Source organism: Telopea speciosissima, chromosome 6, assembly GCF_018873765.1.
Source record: "Telopea speciosissima isolate NSW1024214 ecotype Mountain lineage chromosome 6, Tspe_v1, whole genome shotgun sequence".
Taxonomy (NCBI): Eukaryota; Viridiplantae; Streptophyta; class Magnoliopsida; order Proteales; family Proteaceae; genus Telopea; species Telopea speciosissima.
Window position 1 is genome coordinate 68,023,550 of NC_057921.1, and position 14,408 is coordinate 68,037,957.

General features: G+C 39.1%; 2 protein-coding genes across 2 annotated transcripts; both read left to right on the forward strand.

Annotated features, from left to right (window-relative positions):
* The first annotated feature begins 6,159 nt into the window (after positions 1-6,159).
* Positions 6,160-6,839, forward strand: LOC122666090 (heavy metal-associated isoprenylated plant protein 6). Its single transcript, XM_043862200.1, has 2 exons — positions 6,160-6,297; positions 6,493-6,839. The coding sequence occupies exons 1-2, from the start codon at positions 6,165-6,167 to the stop codon at positions 6,837-6,839; spliced, it is 480 nt and encodes a 159-aa protein (XP_043718135.1). The 5' UTR covers positions 6,160-6,164.
* Positions 6,840-11,149: 4,310 nt separating this feature from the next.
* LOC122664057 (heavy metal-associated isoprenylated plant protein 30) lies at positions 11,150-12,538 on the forward strand. The gene is made up of 3 exons (XM_043859744.1): positions 11,150-11,324; positions 11,932-12,007; positions 12,163-12,538. The coding sequence occupies exons 1-3, from the start codon at positions 11,295-11,297 to the stop codon at positions 12,483-12,485; spliced, it is 429 nt and encodes a 142-aa protein (XP_043715679.1). The 5' UTR covers positions 11,150-11,294; the 3' UTR covers positions 12,486-12,538.
* The last annotated feature ends 1,870 nt before the right edge of the window (positions 12,539-14,408 follow it).

Here is a 14,408-nt window from a genome sequence, read left to right on the forward strand (position 1 = left end):
GTTTTGGGTTGCAGGAGGTTTCCGTTAAAAGTAATAATATAGTTAAAAGAATCGTTTTGGATTTGGCCCGTACCTTACAATAGTTAAAAGAATCGTTCACCCCCTACATGAATGAGAAGAAGAAGAAAAGCATGAATGAAGATTTGTTCAATAAGTTCTTCAGTGATAGAAGAGTAATGGGTTTTAACAAAACCCAAAATGTTTTTGAAGAAAGCAATAGAACAGTTTCCACTTGCCCAGATCCTCTCCATAACTAGCAGGACAGGTTCCTTAATTCCTCTATTTTAATTTTGTTTAGTTCTTCATTTTTGGGTTCATTTCACTCAATTTTTCTTTTGCATCTGGAATTCCGGATACATTAATTCCATCCAAAATGGAAAATGCATTTGGCTGAATAGGGTTTCACTCAGTTTTTCATCCTTCTTCGTCTTCTTCGTCTTCCCAGCAATGGTGTCGAAGCTCACTGTGTACAGAGTTCTATCGTCTTCTTCCTTCAGCCCAGCTATGGTAAAACGATGAAGTGTTTTGTTTTTTTTGGGTAAAAGAGGATAAAACCCTTAAGGGGTATTATGGTATTTTTAATCTTTCTAAGGGTAATTTGGCCATTAAGAGAAAATTAACAGCAACTTAACGCCAAGAGCCTAGCAGAGTGGACTAAGTTTATATTTCTTCATAAAATAAGGGTTGTCTGTGCCTTTTTGACGAAATACGGTAAGTTTCAGCTATATTGGATACTTTTAGGGGGTGTCCGTGAAATTTTCTTTTTATTATATTATTATGAAACCAGACAATAATAAAAGTATTTTAGTTAATTATTATGCTCTTATGTTTTGCCAAAAAAAAAAAAAGCTCATATGTATCCCGAGTCCCGAGTCTCCCGACTTCCAAATCATGGGTGGAGTCAGTATCACGTTTATGTATGTGAACCACTTATAGCCATTCACATAAAATCTACTATGTGGAACCCATACAAAGTGAATTCCATCTGAACGAACTGTGAGCCATTCTCGCACAGCCCAACTCTCATGGGTGTGCACACCCCCTCCTCTCATGGGAGCTCATCATACTCCCCTTTGCTTTTTTGTTTTTTGTTTCTGGTTTTTTATTTCCCCTAATTGGAAAGAATGTAAGTAGCAGTGTATATACCAATAGAAACTTGGATTAATGGACTCGAATCTCTGATTTATAAAATTAATTGATAGATAGTAGCACTGACTGCATGGTGATTCTATGAATTTATTTTCTCTCATCAAAAAAAAAAAAAAACAAAGAAAAGAATTTATTTTCTTTCTTTACCCCCTTCTTCTTCTTCTATCTTGTTGGGCAGGTATTTACTGAATGTACATTCTCCTTATTTATGATGAAATAAAACATGTGCTGGTGTATGGTAGCTCTGCTTATATGTATCTAGCGTTCTTCTCCATTTTTACTCAAAAAAAGAAGAAAAAAAAAAAAAAACAAATAGAGCAACAAGCAAGTGAATTCTATGAGGCTGATAGACATACAAATTATTACTAAAATAAATATTTGAGAGTGCGAATGGTGGGATATCCTGGTGGAGCAGGAAGGACATATGGAATATTCATTCCACCAATTAATTCCATAGTATATCATTTGGGTTACCTGCATGGGAAGGGGAAGGGATCCAAATTCAGATAAAAGAGGAGTGAGTGAGTACGGGGTAACGTCCCAATTCCAGAGATCTTCACACGGTCTGTTTAATTAAATAGCCTCCGTAACCAACAAGTAAACATGAGCATCCTATTCTTACTCCAGATCTTTATCGTCTCCATTTATCTGTCTTTTCATTTTTTCCATTTCATCTCATAGGAGGTGGAAAGGACTATCCTACCCTCTGCCCGAACAAATTACCCGGGTGGGATCCACTCCCCCCTATTAGATGAAATTGAAGAAATGGAGGGACAGATAAATGAAGACGATAATTTTTCACCTTAACATCCCCTCCAACCTAAAAAAAAAAAAAAAAAAGCAACCTGCATATGCAATTAGGATCTTTATCCTCTCAATTTGCCTATCTGTACTTGACATCAAGTACATCTAATAGAGGGAGGTGGACCCCATGAGGATTCCATTTCGGACTGTATGTTCGGGCAGGGGGTATGATAATCATTTTCTACCCTTGTCAGAACATACTGCCTGAAGTGGAGTCCACCTCCCTCTATTAAATGTACTTGACGTCAAGGACGGACAGGCAAATTGAGAGGATAAAAATTTATGCAATTGAATCTCAATTCTCCATTGCACATTATTACTCCATGCCATTTGGGATAAAGAGCCAATTAAATTAAGGGAAAAAGGACATTAACGGTCACGTGCGGTTTGTACCTGCGTCCAAGCAAAGCTGCACGCAAAATGCAGGTGATTGTCTAAATGCGGTACTCCCGCACTGTGCCACCGGTTAGCATTTCTTTTTCCTTAAATTAAATTAAAGCTTTTAAAAATCGAAACCTTTCCATTAGTTCCTCAAAACTCCATGCCCTCATCTATCATGATGTCAATTCTAAAATGTCTATCATCCCCATTATCACATCGTCATTCTCTCCGGGGATTGGATTGTTTTCAGAAATATTAGCGGTGGGTGAACGTACAAAACAATTTACCTATACAAATAGAATAATCTCTCTCTCTCTCTCTCTCTCTCTCTCAATTAGTGTATTGCTAAAAATAACTCACGATTGAAAAATCGTCCACCAGATAAGTTGATTTCTTCTTATTCATCATCTTCTTTAAAATTCCAAATGCATGAGTAAGACGAGAGAATTAAAGTAGGATTGGTTCAACATTCCATCGAAAAAGCGTTTCAGCATTATCCAATTTATATATATGTATGTATGTATATATATGGTTTTAATGCACGATATTGGTCCATCTTCAAAATCTATATTAACAATATCAATTGGCACGGATCGACCAGTATCAAATAAAGAATAGATCACATGTCCCTTTTGTTTGCAAAAATGGCAAAAAATGGACAAATGTCTTCCTCCGACAAGTACATGTAGAGAAATTGAACTTTATTGGACAAGTTCACCTTTGATTTTTAAAATCTTTTTTTTTTTTTAAACTCTTTTACCGTTGATTTGTATCATTTCATTAATACAGTATTGACACGATATCGAATTGATGGCTAGCAATGCCAATACACTTACTTGTATCTGGCCATGCAATAACAATACCTCAAAACCATGTAGATATATATATATATATATTGTTCCTTGGAAATTTATCCTCTCAAGTACTATGCACCCAACACTTAAAAGATTGAGTTCCTCTTCAAGAAGCTCAGCAACCAAGGAGTGCCCGAAAGGCATCTAACCATTGGGTTGTGTCGAACACATTCTGATGGTTGATTGGGTGTGCACCGGGATGTCCGTGGCACTGCACACCCCAGCCCTTGGATGTGCCTCTAGGCACCCTAGAGACGAACCGAATCCACACTTAAGAGGATAAAAAGACGTCACTACTCATGTTGCATTGCACTTGAAAGGGTGAAAATCCATTGTTCCCCATTTAGATTAGGTTTTCATATTTTTAATTAATTAATTTTTTTCTTTTCTATGGATGGATTACTTAAGAAAAGATTGAAATTGTTTCCTTAGATCACAGTTCGAGGGAAACTTCCTAAGTTAGAGAAAGAGGACGTGGGTTGCACGTGGTGGGCCCTTACCTTCACAAGATATCTGACTCAGCCTTGTGACACGGCTGAAGCAGGTCCTGGTTGGTGGTGGACGGTGGTGGGCCTAGTGGCGGCCGAAAGCGAGTCTGACCCCCCACGTGTTAACTTGAACATGGCGGCGTGGGCATGTCTGTCTCGTGGATCTGCTTTTCTGCCGCAGGCGCAGACACCCCCATCACCTAAACAATAGATTTTCCAGGTTTTATTCGGATTCCGCTCTTTTATTCCTTTTTATTTGTGCTTGCCTTCTTGGATGGATCCTCCACGTTATGGGTGTTAATTGTTAAGGGGAAAGTTATCCTCCGTCCCTCCACCCGTCCGTGGGACATCCACTGTATATAGTAGGTTCTCAAATTCTTATAGCTAAGGGTATGTCCCTAGTATCGTCTCAAAATTCTCACCTGATGTTCCTTCCCGTTCTTCCCAACCGCGGTGAATGAGATACTATGGGTGAAAGAAAACGTACGTGGTCTCTTTGTTAAGGTCGAGAGTGGAGACCATACATTATCACATACATATAGTCATATACACCCCATATAGTGCGTATAGTGTATACTATCACTAATTGATAAAGGAACAACCTCCAATGTTTTAACAAGCAAGCTAACCTTAAGGCTTAAACCAAACCCATCCATCACCCCCCCCCTTTCTCCAAATTGTTGTATTGGGAATAGTTAACTTTTTGACATGTTACTTTCTAGTTCGAGTGGTGTACACTTCACTTTATTAATTGAGATTTAGAATTCGTTTGGGAATGAGTTAAAGAAACCCCCTCTTTTGAAAAAAAAAAAAAAATACTGGTGGAGGATAAGTAATGAATCCGATGAAAAGGCTTTTTAAATCTCACTTTTCAAAAAGCCAAATGGCTAAATCTTAAAAACTCAGTCATGCAAATCGCAATATTCTCTCGTAGTATTTACTATTTACTATTTACTATTTACTACAGCAGCCAACAAGTCTGAGATAGATTAATTTTCTCCACTCTTTTAAAGTGTCTTAACTCTTAAGAAGAAGCTCGATCGGGTTCTCAGCCTCTAAATTTGTCTAGAGCCTGCTGCAGCACAGACTGGTCAATAGGAGTACGCTAGTATCGTTCTGGAATCTGGACTGGATTTTTCACCTTACCAAGAAGGAAGACTCTTTTTATTTAACCTAATCTTCTACGGCGCATGCCCGTAGCAGTTAGAGTAGCGCATTGATGAAGTGCGGTGTAATGATCATTTTATCCCGATCTGAGCGTTTTATTTGAGCGAGATAAGACGATCATTACGTTTCATTTTATTAATGCACCACTCTGACCGCTACGGGCAACACGCCGTAGAGAATCACGATCCCCTTTAATTAGCCATAAATAATCACGGTTGACAATGAACTCTGCTTCAACCCCTCACATGGCGGACTTGTACGTGGAGTAACTTTAAACCCTTCGTTCTTTCTTTCCGTCTTTTGCCAAAAAGGAAATTGAATGATATCCGTAGTTAATGATCTACACAATGTGAACGTCACATGGGAGATACAAAAATTAGAGAAACAACTTTTTATTTTTTTAATCTTATATTTTTCTCTATCCTCTCTGTCCTCCACCACCACCACCAAAAAAGTACCAAAAGAAAGGGTCCACACAAACCAACACCAACAAAATTGATTGATTGATTATCACTTTAGAGTTTGTTTTGATCAGTATTAAAATTTAGGATAAAAGTTTTAATACATGGCTCCGGAGTCCGGAGGCGACATGCATGTGACACATACTTGCATTTGTTCCAGTCATCACAACGCACTCCCAGTCGAGCCCCCACTGCTCTCCCACCTCTCTTCAGTCTCTTTGTCTGTGCAGTATTCCCTCTTCTATGCTTCTTCTGTAATAATATTATTATTATTAGTAAATAAAGAAGGGGGAAATTAAGAAATCCTTGTTATCCTAGGAAGAATCCAGAGAGAGAACCCTCCTCAAAACCCAAACCTAGAAACTAACTTTTGGTTTTACCAAACCAAAAAAAAAAAAAAAAAAAAAGAAACTAACTTTTGTTCTCCTCAGCAGTCGGCCACGAACAGTTGAAAAAAGCACAAAAGCAAGGATAAAAAGGTAATTTGAAGATGGAGTACGTAGGCGTAATATGACAAAAGCATGTAATTGAGTCACCGCTCTTCTTTCTCTCGTTTCTTTTTCATTTCTTATTCTAATTTTAATCCAGAAAAGGGCCCTAAACTGTTCTATATGATCTATAGTAGTATGCCTGCTGATGTTGAAGGAGTACGCAGTAGCAGTCTATAAATAAATATAGAGTAGTAGGTTTCCAAACAGACTACCTACCAAATATGCAGCGATCGAGGAGGCCATCTCTTAGTTAGTTAGTAGTTTGGCAATACAAGTCATGCATGCATGCATGCTATTATAGCTGCTGATCGACAGACCTTAATTTCCTTCTTCAATCCCCATCCCATATAGAGGTAGGTAATTGATTGAATGGCGAACTTGCAAATTGTTCAGGCCCTGAGTGGCAAAAGTGTGGAGCCACAGCATGTAGAAATGATGGTGCCTCTATACTCTTACGGTTGCGGCAGAAAAATAAAGAAGGCTCTCCTCTCCCATTTCAGAGGTACGTACGTACGTACGTACGTAGTATCATATAATAATTAATTACCATACTCCACGTTTACAGGTTTTTGCAACCATAATAGAGAGATGGATGTATATTGTTTTAGGGCAAGAGATCTCTACTTGATGATCATGATGATAATTGATGATGATATTGATGATATTGTACGTACCTGGGTTATCTAACTAACTGCAGGGATATATTCGGTAACAGTGGATTACAAACTACAGAAGGTGACGGTGTGGGGTATCTGCAACAAATACGATGTCCTAGCCACCATCAGGAGGAAGAGAAAGGAAGCTCGTTTCTGGGACATCGACCAGCTACCCTCTTACCATCATCACCAAGATGAACCCACATGTTCTTCTTCTTCTTCTTCTCTGCCGCCGCCGCCTCCTCCCCCTCCTCCTCCTCCTGCTACTGCTGCGACAACAACCATGATGAGCATCATCCCCAACAAGCTCTGCTCTCTCAGTCTCTACTGGAGAACATGGAAGAATAAGAAGGGTGACTTACTAAGATCCTACTATCGTAAGCATTAGTGCCGTGGCCCAGCCCAGCTGGATTAATTAAAATTACTGCGACTTTCATCAGGACCACCGATGAGTCCGATCACCAACCCTGCACCCTCCTCGATATCAGATCGATCCCTTTCTTCCTTCTCGATCCTTCTTCTCACACCTTCATTTTTATTATTATTACACTAGATTAGACTACATTCTACGTAGATCCAGACTCCAACTACTGCATGCAGAGTATGATGAGAGTACGTCCGAAAAACACAAGAATAATGTACAAATTACTACTATGTAGAATTGCTTTTATTTTAAATTCTGTGCTTCCTTTAATTCTTCTTAGGATAGACACAGACGACTCTTGTCTTAGCATTTCTCCATGAAAATTTCTTTTTTCTTGGCAAAAATTCTCCAGAAAAAAAAAAAAAAAAAAAAAAAGGATAGGATCGAGAGCTAAATCTTCTATGAGAATATTCAATTAAAGGGGATCTCCCCCTCCAGGCCTAAGGACCTCTGCCAATTCATCAAGTAAGATGAAAGCAAAGGATTCCTAGTACTTTCTAGCTCACTTTCTGTTAAATGCAATACTAAAAAATGCCCAAAGATCCTTCCTGTATGGCACGTTTATTTTGGAACGGCGCGCATTGTTAATATTTTCATTCACGGCCTTGGGAACTCCTTTCTCCCGTCCTTCTATTACTTACTGAGTTCCACCCCATGCCCATCGGAAAAATTTTTGCTGCTACAGGAATGTTCCTCATGCTCATCGGAAAAAATTATTCGTAAATTAATTTCTACTTTTTCTTGGCTGTCAGTCTTGTAACAGGAACATTCCTGCGACAGGTGTAGCAGCAAAATTTCGTTCATGCCCATCCCAGGACCCAAAGTTTGCATCTCCCCACATGAGACGAATGGGGACATATCCGGACCCTCCATGCATGAGATATGATTCTCATCCTCGTGTGTCTCTTTCCTCACCCATACCCTGACTTCATAAGTCATAACCAGGGTCACAATTGGGTCGGGTTTTTAGAATTATGCCTATCGCAAGTCAATTTACACTACTACTAAAAGTAGAAAAAAAATCAATACACAAATCCATTTGCCACGTGTCAAATATACTCAACACATGTTTAAGCACATAATTATTCACAAATAAAACATCTAATCTTAGTAGAACATCTAATTTTAAAACAGGGCCAAGTCGAGCTCAACCTAAGGCCTCAACCCTGACCCTGCCTGATCCTAGTCTTCGACCTGAAAAATCCAACAACTTTAGGGTTTAAAAATCCAACCCAGGCCCGTTCTGGTGCAGGGCATGTCTGGGCTCACACAGCCAAACTTGCACCCCTACTCATAACAATTAATTTTCATGACCATGCCCGATGTTTGATGGTGGGTGTCAATTGCACAAAAGTCAATTCATTCATACGAACGCGATAAGCACATAGTTGACAAGACACAATATTCCAGAATTAAAGGCCTTCATGGGCTTCGACTTAGAGCCTTATATTCAAGCTCCAGCCCACCCAAAGTATGACCCAGCCTGGGCCCTGGACCTGTCAAGCTTATTTGAAGTACTAGATACGCTAATTTGGAGGGAACCGGATCCTCCCCCGCGCATCGGACGCTGGGCGGGCAGCACGCACCCAAGGACATCACCCCAGCTGTCCAACAACCAACTTGAGAGAGATAGAGGAGGGGTACGAATTCAACATTGGGTTTCTCGTACTGAGCTATATATGCATCGGCTGGTTCAATCTTTTGCTAGTAAGACCATTGCGTGAGTCCCATTTTTATCATTTACAAGGGGAGAAAGGGTATTAATAGAAACAAACAAAAAAAAAAAAAAAAAAAAAACAAGTGGTTACCTCTCAATTGTACATTCACCTACTTGTACGTGCAGATGATCCTTTCTCGTCGATAATTCTTGAGTATAAATATAAAAGGCACCATGAAATCTCTCGGAAAATAACAAGCAATCAGTTCCATGGGGTCAATCTTATCCAGAAATATTGGTGACCAGATTGGATCAGGCTGATCTCGAGACTTTGCTTGCAGAACTGGCCAATTTGTTAACGTCCATGGGAGGATTTTCCGGCTTCTAACTTCTGAAGAAGCATTTTTTTCTTTGTCTTTTGATATATCATATTAATTTATTAAGAAAAGAAAAGAAAACTGTACAAGAAAGTATATATATAGGGGCCCTAGCCTAAGGAAGGAAAGGGTCTTACAAACAGGGGCCCTAAGAGATAGGACATACAACAAAAAACATAAAAGGGAACATCCCAAAATACAAACAAAAGGTAATTGAATGTGTCATATGTATCATAGAAACACCCCATTGATCCATAAGTCAGCTATTAAGGGGAGGTGGTTTCATTTTGAAGGTGATTGAATGACATTTGTCGAAAATGTCGTGAGATTTGATGTCTCGGACAATGGCCGGCCTCGGTCTTGTCATATTACGAATCAGTCTATCATTTTGCTCCCTCCAAATGTGATACACAGAAACGCAAAACGCATGCTTACCAATGTCACCAATATTACCCTCCTAGCTCTGCCTACCCAAGGAGCAACCAACATAATGTTATTATTTAGGGATTGAGAGGAGGAAGACAACCTACAACCTACCTAAGCACATCCTCCCAAATCTGGATTTCCGAAGAACACTCAAAAAAAACAAATGATTCCGAGTCTCTAAAGAAGCTTTATTCATTTTATTAGTGTTTTGACGTGATTAGGGTGGACCAGGGATGCAAGGAAATTGGCGCACCTAGTTTATTTACACATATATAGACAGCCCTTGAAATGAGGATGAGGATGGGGATGGGGCTGAAGCTGAGGCTAAGGAGTTGCTCGTAAGTTCCATTTTCCAGGGACATCAAAAGTCATACACAGGAATTAAAGATCTAGGTCCACGTGATTATGCGTGCCAATTAATTAGTCTCAACTTGTGTAGTGCCATCTTTTTTTCTTAGTTATTACATAATAATACAATATGTGATATGTATATTGTCCCTGTCCCTAGACACGGAGGAAGTACGAAATGATAATCCCACTCTCATGAAAGATGGAAATTCTATCCATAATGATGCTTCCATGTATGTTCCCATCAATATTGAAACCACTCTGGCATTCAGGAAACTGTCTCCCAATCGATATACTGTCCCCAAACGTAGGAAAAGTATGATGGTTGGAGCAAAGGGTTGTTGTGAAGACTTAGACTGAAGTGGTGGAAGACAGCATCGATCGATACGAACCTTAAACTGATATATATTATATATATTATACGAGGAGGATATATATATATCGTAATTGCGTACGTGCAACTTGTGGAGCAGAATTTTGAAGAAAATTAATCCTGACGTTCTCCCTTTCTCTGTAATTTGTGTACCCCATTATTTATTATTAAATTTTAATAATTAAAAGCTTAATAAAATAGATAAGATACGGACCCTATCTTAATAGTATAGTATCGCAACGTGGGAATATAACTTTGTAAGCCTAACAGCTAGAAGTGGTCGATCGGGTTAGAAAAGGACGAGATAAAAAGGAGATATTTTTAGGAATATTTGCTCCCTTTGCATCCAATTCAACCCATCTTTTTCCTTTTAAGGAGTTCCCAAGTCCTCTCTCTCTCTAGCTTCAACTAACCCCCACCCTAAGCGATCGGAGCATCGGTCCATCCCTTGAAAAAAAACATTGGAAGAGATAATAATTAATGTATGCTGGGGATAAATATTATTCTCCATCGTCCGATGTCAGCAGTTTAGCTTAGCCTTGTTGGCATGCATGGATGCATGCATGATACCCATATATATATATATTTTTTTTTCAAGCATTATTAAGGTGAGGTGGGGAGGTTTTAGTTAGATACCATTCCCTGTCTAAAGGGGTTTTTATATATTAAATTAGATTTTTTTTTTTGTTTTATTAATATGGAGTGTTTTGATGGATGACCCACATCACCATCCATCTGATCAAAATCGATCGATCGATCATCTATTAATAAAATTGGAGTAGTACTTAATTACTTACTACTCATGCAACAACGAACGAAAGCCTGCTCTCGTAGAAATAGAATTGTGTACAGAGAGAACATTGGAATATATTTCTTTCCCAAGCTAGCTAGAGAATTAGAACTTAAAAGGAAGCGATGCCTTATTGAAGGAATATTATCTGATCTCATCTCATAGCATTAGCTAAGGATGAGCTGAGAGGGGTTCGTTAATTGTACATCGATCTTCAGTCATACTTCATCCCACCACGACCGACCTGGCCTTGCTTTCGATCTCTTTTAAATAGTGGGGGTGGAGTTCCCTATTACCAATGGCTACAACAATATTGCAGAGGACATTCGTCTCCTTCGTCTCCACCATCCAATACTATTTTTGTAGTTACTTTCTTTATCGAAACAACCACCACAAATCATCCTATCAAACAAACACACCCTACATCCATCATCATCAAAAGAAGGATATGCCTAAGGCTCGTCCGCTATCGTTGCAGGTTTGTTTTCTTCATCCCTAACCTAGCTAACAACATTATTAAAATTTATTTATTTATTTATTTATTAGTTTCTGTTTCTTTTTAATTATTATGGTATCACATATGGTTAATTGGTTTGAGCTTCAATCAGTAAGGTTTTTTTTCTTAATTATTTCCAAATCACCCATGTACTGCTTCTACCTCTATTCTATTATCCTGCTTGAAAAAAACTAAAAATTTTCTGGTAGAACCAGAGAAAGCTATAAAATAAAATAAAATAAAATAAAACAATAGAATAGTACGTTATAGGTCCCGTATAATATTGATTGATCCCTAGCCTGCAGCTGCATCATGCATGAGAGTTTAATCCTTGGCCAAATCTATCATAATTAAAGGCCGCCTGCCCTTAATTTTACTGTCAATATGTGCCAACGTCATGAATGTTTAACACTATATATATATATGAGTCATCAAATCCCACAACGATGATTGAAGGATATGCATATTTTCATGTTCTTCTTCTTTCCCCTTTTTATTTATTTGATTGATCCATGGATCTTTAACTTGTTCTTCCTCTCTCCCTCTCTGTCTCTCCCCAAATCCCGGGGAAACAAAAAATAAATTCAAGACCGTGGAGCTTAAAGTGAGGATGTGTTGCGACGGCTGCGAGAGGGTTGTGAAAAATGCCATACATAAGCTTAGAGGTAAGTAATGGAAGATGGATGGATGGATCTGTTATATTTAATTATATATATTCTGGCCTTTAATTAAATTGATGGCACAAACAAATTAATTAATCTAAAAAAATTAAGAGGAGAGCAATTAAATTAAATTAAGAAGGATGCATGCATGCATGCAGGGGTTGATTCAGTGGAGGTGGACTTAGAGATGGAGAAGGTGACGGTGACAGGGTATGTGGACCGTAATAAGGTCTTGAAAGCAGTAAGGAGGAGCGGGAAAAGGGCAGAGTTCTGGCCATACCCAGACCCACCTTTGTACTTCACTTCCGCCAACTATTACTTCAAAGACACCACCCATGACTATAAAGAGAGCTACAACTACTGGCGCCATGGTTACAATGTTGCTGACAGGCATGGTCTTATTCCTCCCACTTCCAGAGGCGATGACAAGGTTAGCAACATGTTCAATGACGACAACGTCAACGCCTGCTGTCTCATGTAATTAATTCTACCCACCCACCTTCCCAATCCTACCCTCTTCTTCTTCTTCTTCTTAATTCCATGTAAATTAATTACAGTTGTGTGCTTAATTACAACACCTATCTTAATTAAGAAGAGTTGTGTGTAAAGCTATATATGGTTACTTCCTTTGTTTTCCCTTTCATTTTATTTTTTTATTTTATTTCTTTTTCTTTTTCTTTTTATTTGAGGGGAGAGAAAAATAGGAGGACCAAAAGGTCCTGCATTAATCGAATAATGATCACCTCCAATTTTTCCAATTCCTCTAATAGGGGGAGTGGACCCCACCTTGGGTAGTGTTTTTAGGCAGGGGATAGGGTGGTCATTTTTGCGCCCCCCGCCCCCCATGTGAGGAATTGGAGGAATTGGAGGAGACAACGATTCTGCATCGAATCATTATCCCCTCCATCCCCTCCAATTCGCTGCCCCCTCCAATTCCTCCAATCCCTCACATGGGGCAGAAATGACCACCCTATCCCCTGCTCGAAAACACTGCCCAAGGTGGGGTCCACTCCCCCCTATTAGAGGAATTGGAGGAATTGGAGGGAAGCAAATCCAAGCCTATGAGAGAACAACCAATCTCTAATTATTCTTCCACAATCCTCCATCAAGGTAATTATATATTATGGAGTGCGGCTCTGGTTCACGTACGAGAACCATCTCACACTCCCCTGAGTTGATCTGATGGAATCCACAAAGTGGGGGTTCACAATGTCGATTCTCTCATACATGAACTTGAACGGACTTCCTAATTATGATCCTCCCCAGACTTTGCAGTGCTTCGAGCCTCATTCATTGGGCACGTCCTTTTTAATCCTCCGTCAAGGTGATTAATAGAGGAAATGTCCTCAATATGATCGAGAACACCTTTGTTGGCTTAAAAAATTAAATATTAGATCCTAATAAAGTATTTTAGAATTTACTTGTCATATTGATTTCAAACACTGGATTGTTCCTCTCCATCCAAAAAAAGCACTAAGATTGTTCCTCTCCAGTCTCCATCCAAAAGGCACAAGTAGCAGTAGAGTTTATTCCCGCAATCACTCGCCCTTTTTTTTTTATTATTTATTTAATCTTGTTTAATTATGATCACTAGCTATGCTGAGATAGGGACCTGGGAACATAAAGATACTCATCCGGGCCTAAATGATAATCATATATATATATATTTATTTATTTATTTCGTATTTGCATATTTATGTAGGCATATTTTTATGCATGTATGTACATTAATATTGTACGCTGGTGGCCGGGAAATTGACCAGAGATGATTTCCTCACCATATCATCTCCTTGGGTTTGGTGGGGTTCTTCGCTTTCTTCTTTCACTAGATTAAGTCTCTTTGTTTATCAAAGAAAATATTGAAGCATGGCTTACAAGTCTACGCAAACACACCACATTTTTATAGGGTTTTTTACAATTATCACCCCCAAATCTTTCATATCTACTATTATCCTCCCAAAAACTTTCAAATAACTGTTACCTTCCCCTGTTGAATATTAATAACAAAATGACCCCCACCGTTACAAACCTGTAACGGAGGGGGTTAGTAGTGATATTATGCTATTGTCACGAATTATATATGACCAAAATACCCTTCGTCCAAATCCTTCCTCGTCACTTCCTCTCTTCACTTCATCACTTGCAGCAAACCAGAGGAACAAGAGCATCGCTTCCTTTTCCGACGAACACCTCCTTGTTCCTTGACGACTTCTTTTTCCGGCGAACACCTCTTGCTCCGGCAGCGACCATCTGTGCATATAACTTCTTCTCTGCTCCTCATAAAGACGACGAGGATGTGGCCCTGATATCCTTCCAGAACTTGTCTGTTCACACTGATCCCATTGGCTTCTTGACCGATTGGATTCCTAATTCTCACAATCCTTGCACCTGGAACGGTGTCAAC

What these genes read in the sequence shown, in the direction of transcription:
- LOC122664057 (XM_043859744.1), top strand. Translation starts at nt 11,295, where the DNA reads ATGCCTAAGGCTCGTCCGCTATCGTTGCAG. An exon ending in CTCGTCCGCTATCGTTGCAG is followed by an intron (nt 11,325 to 11,931) that starts GTTTGTTTTCTT and finishes AATAAATTCAAG; the next exon opens with ACCGTGGAGCTTAAAGTGAG. An exon ending in TGCCATACATAAGCTTAGAG is followed by an intron (nt 12,008 to 12,162) that starts GTAAGTAATGGA and finishes GCATGCATGCAG; the next exon opens with GGGTTGATTCAGTGGAGGTG.
- LOC122666090 (XM_043862200.1), top strand. Translation starts at nt 6,165, where the DNA reads ATGGCGAACTTGCAAATTGTTCAGGCCCTGAGTGGCAAAAGTGTGGAG. An exon ending in TCTCCTCTCCCATTTCAGAG is followed by an intron (nt 6,298 to 6,492) that starts GTACGTACGTAC and finishes AACTAACTGCAG; the next exon opens with GGATATATTCGGTAACAGTG.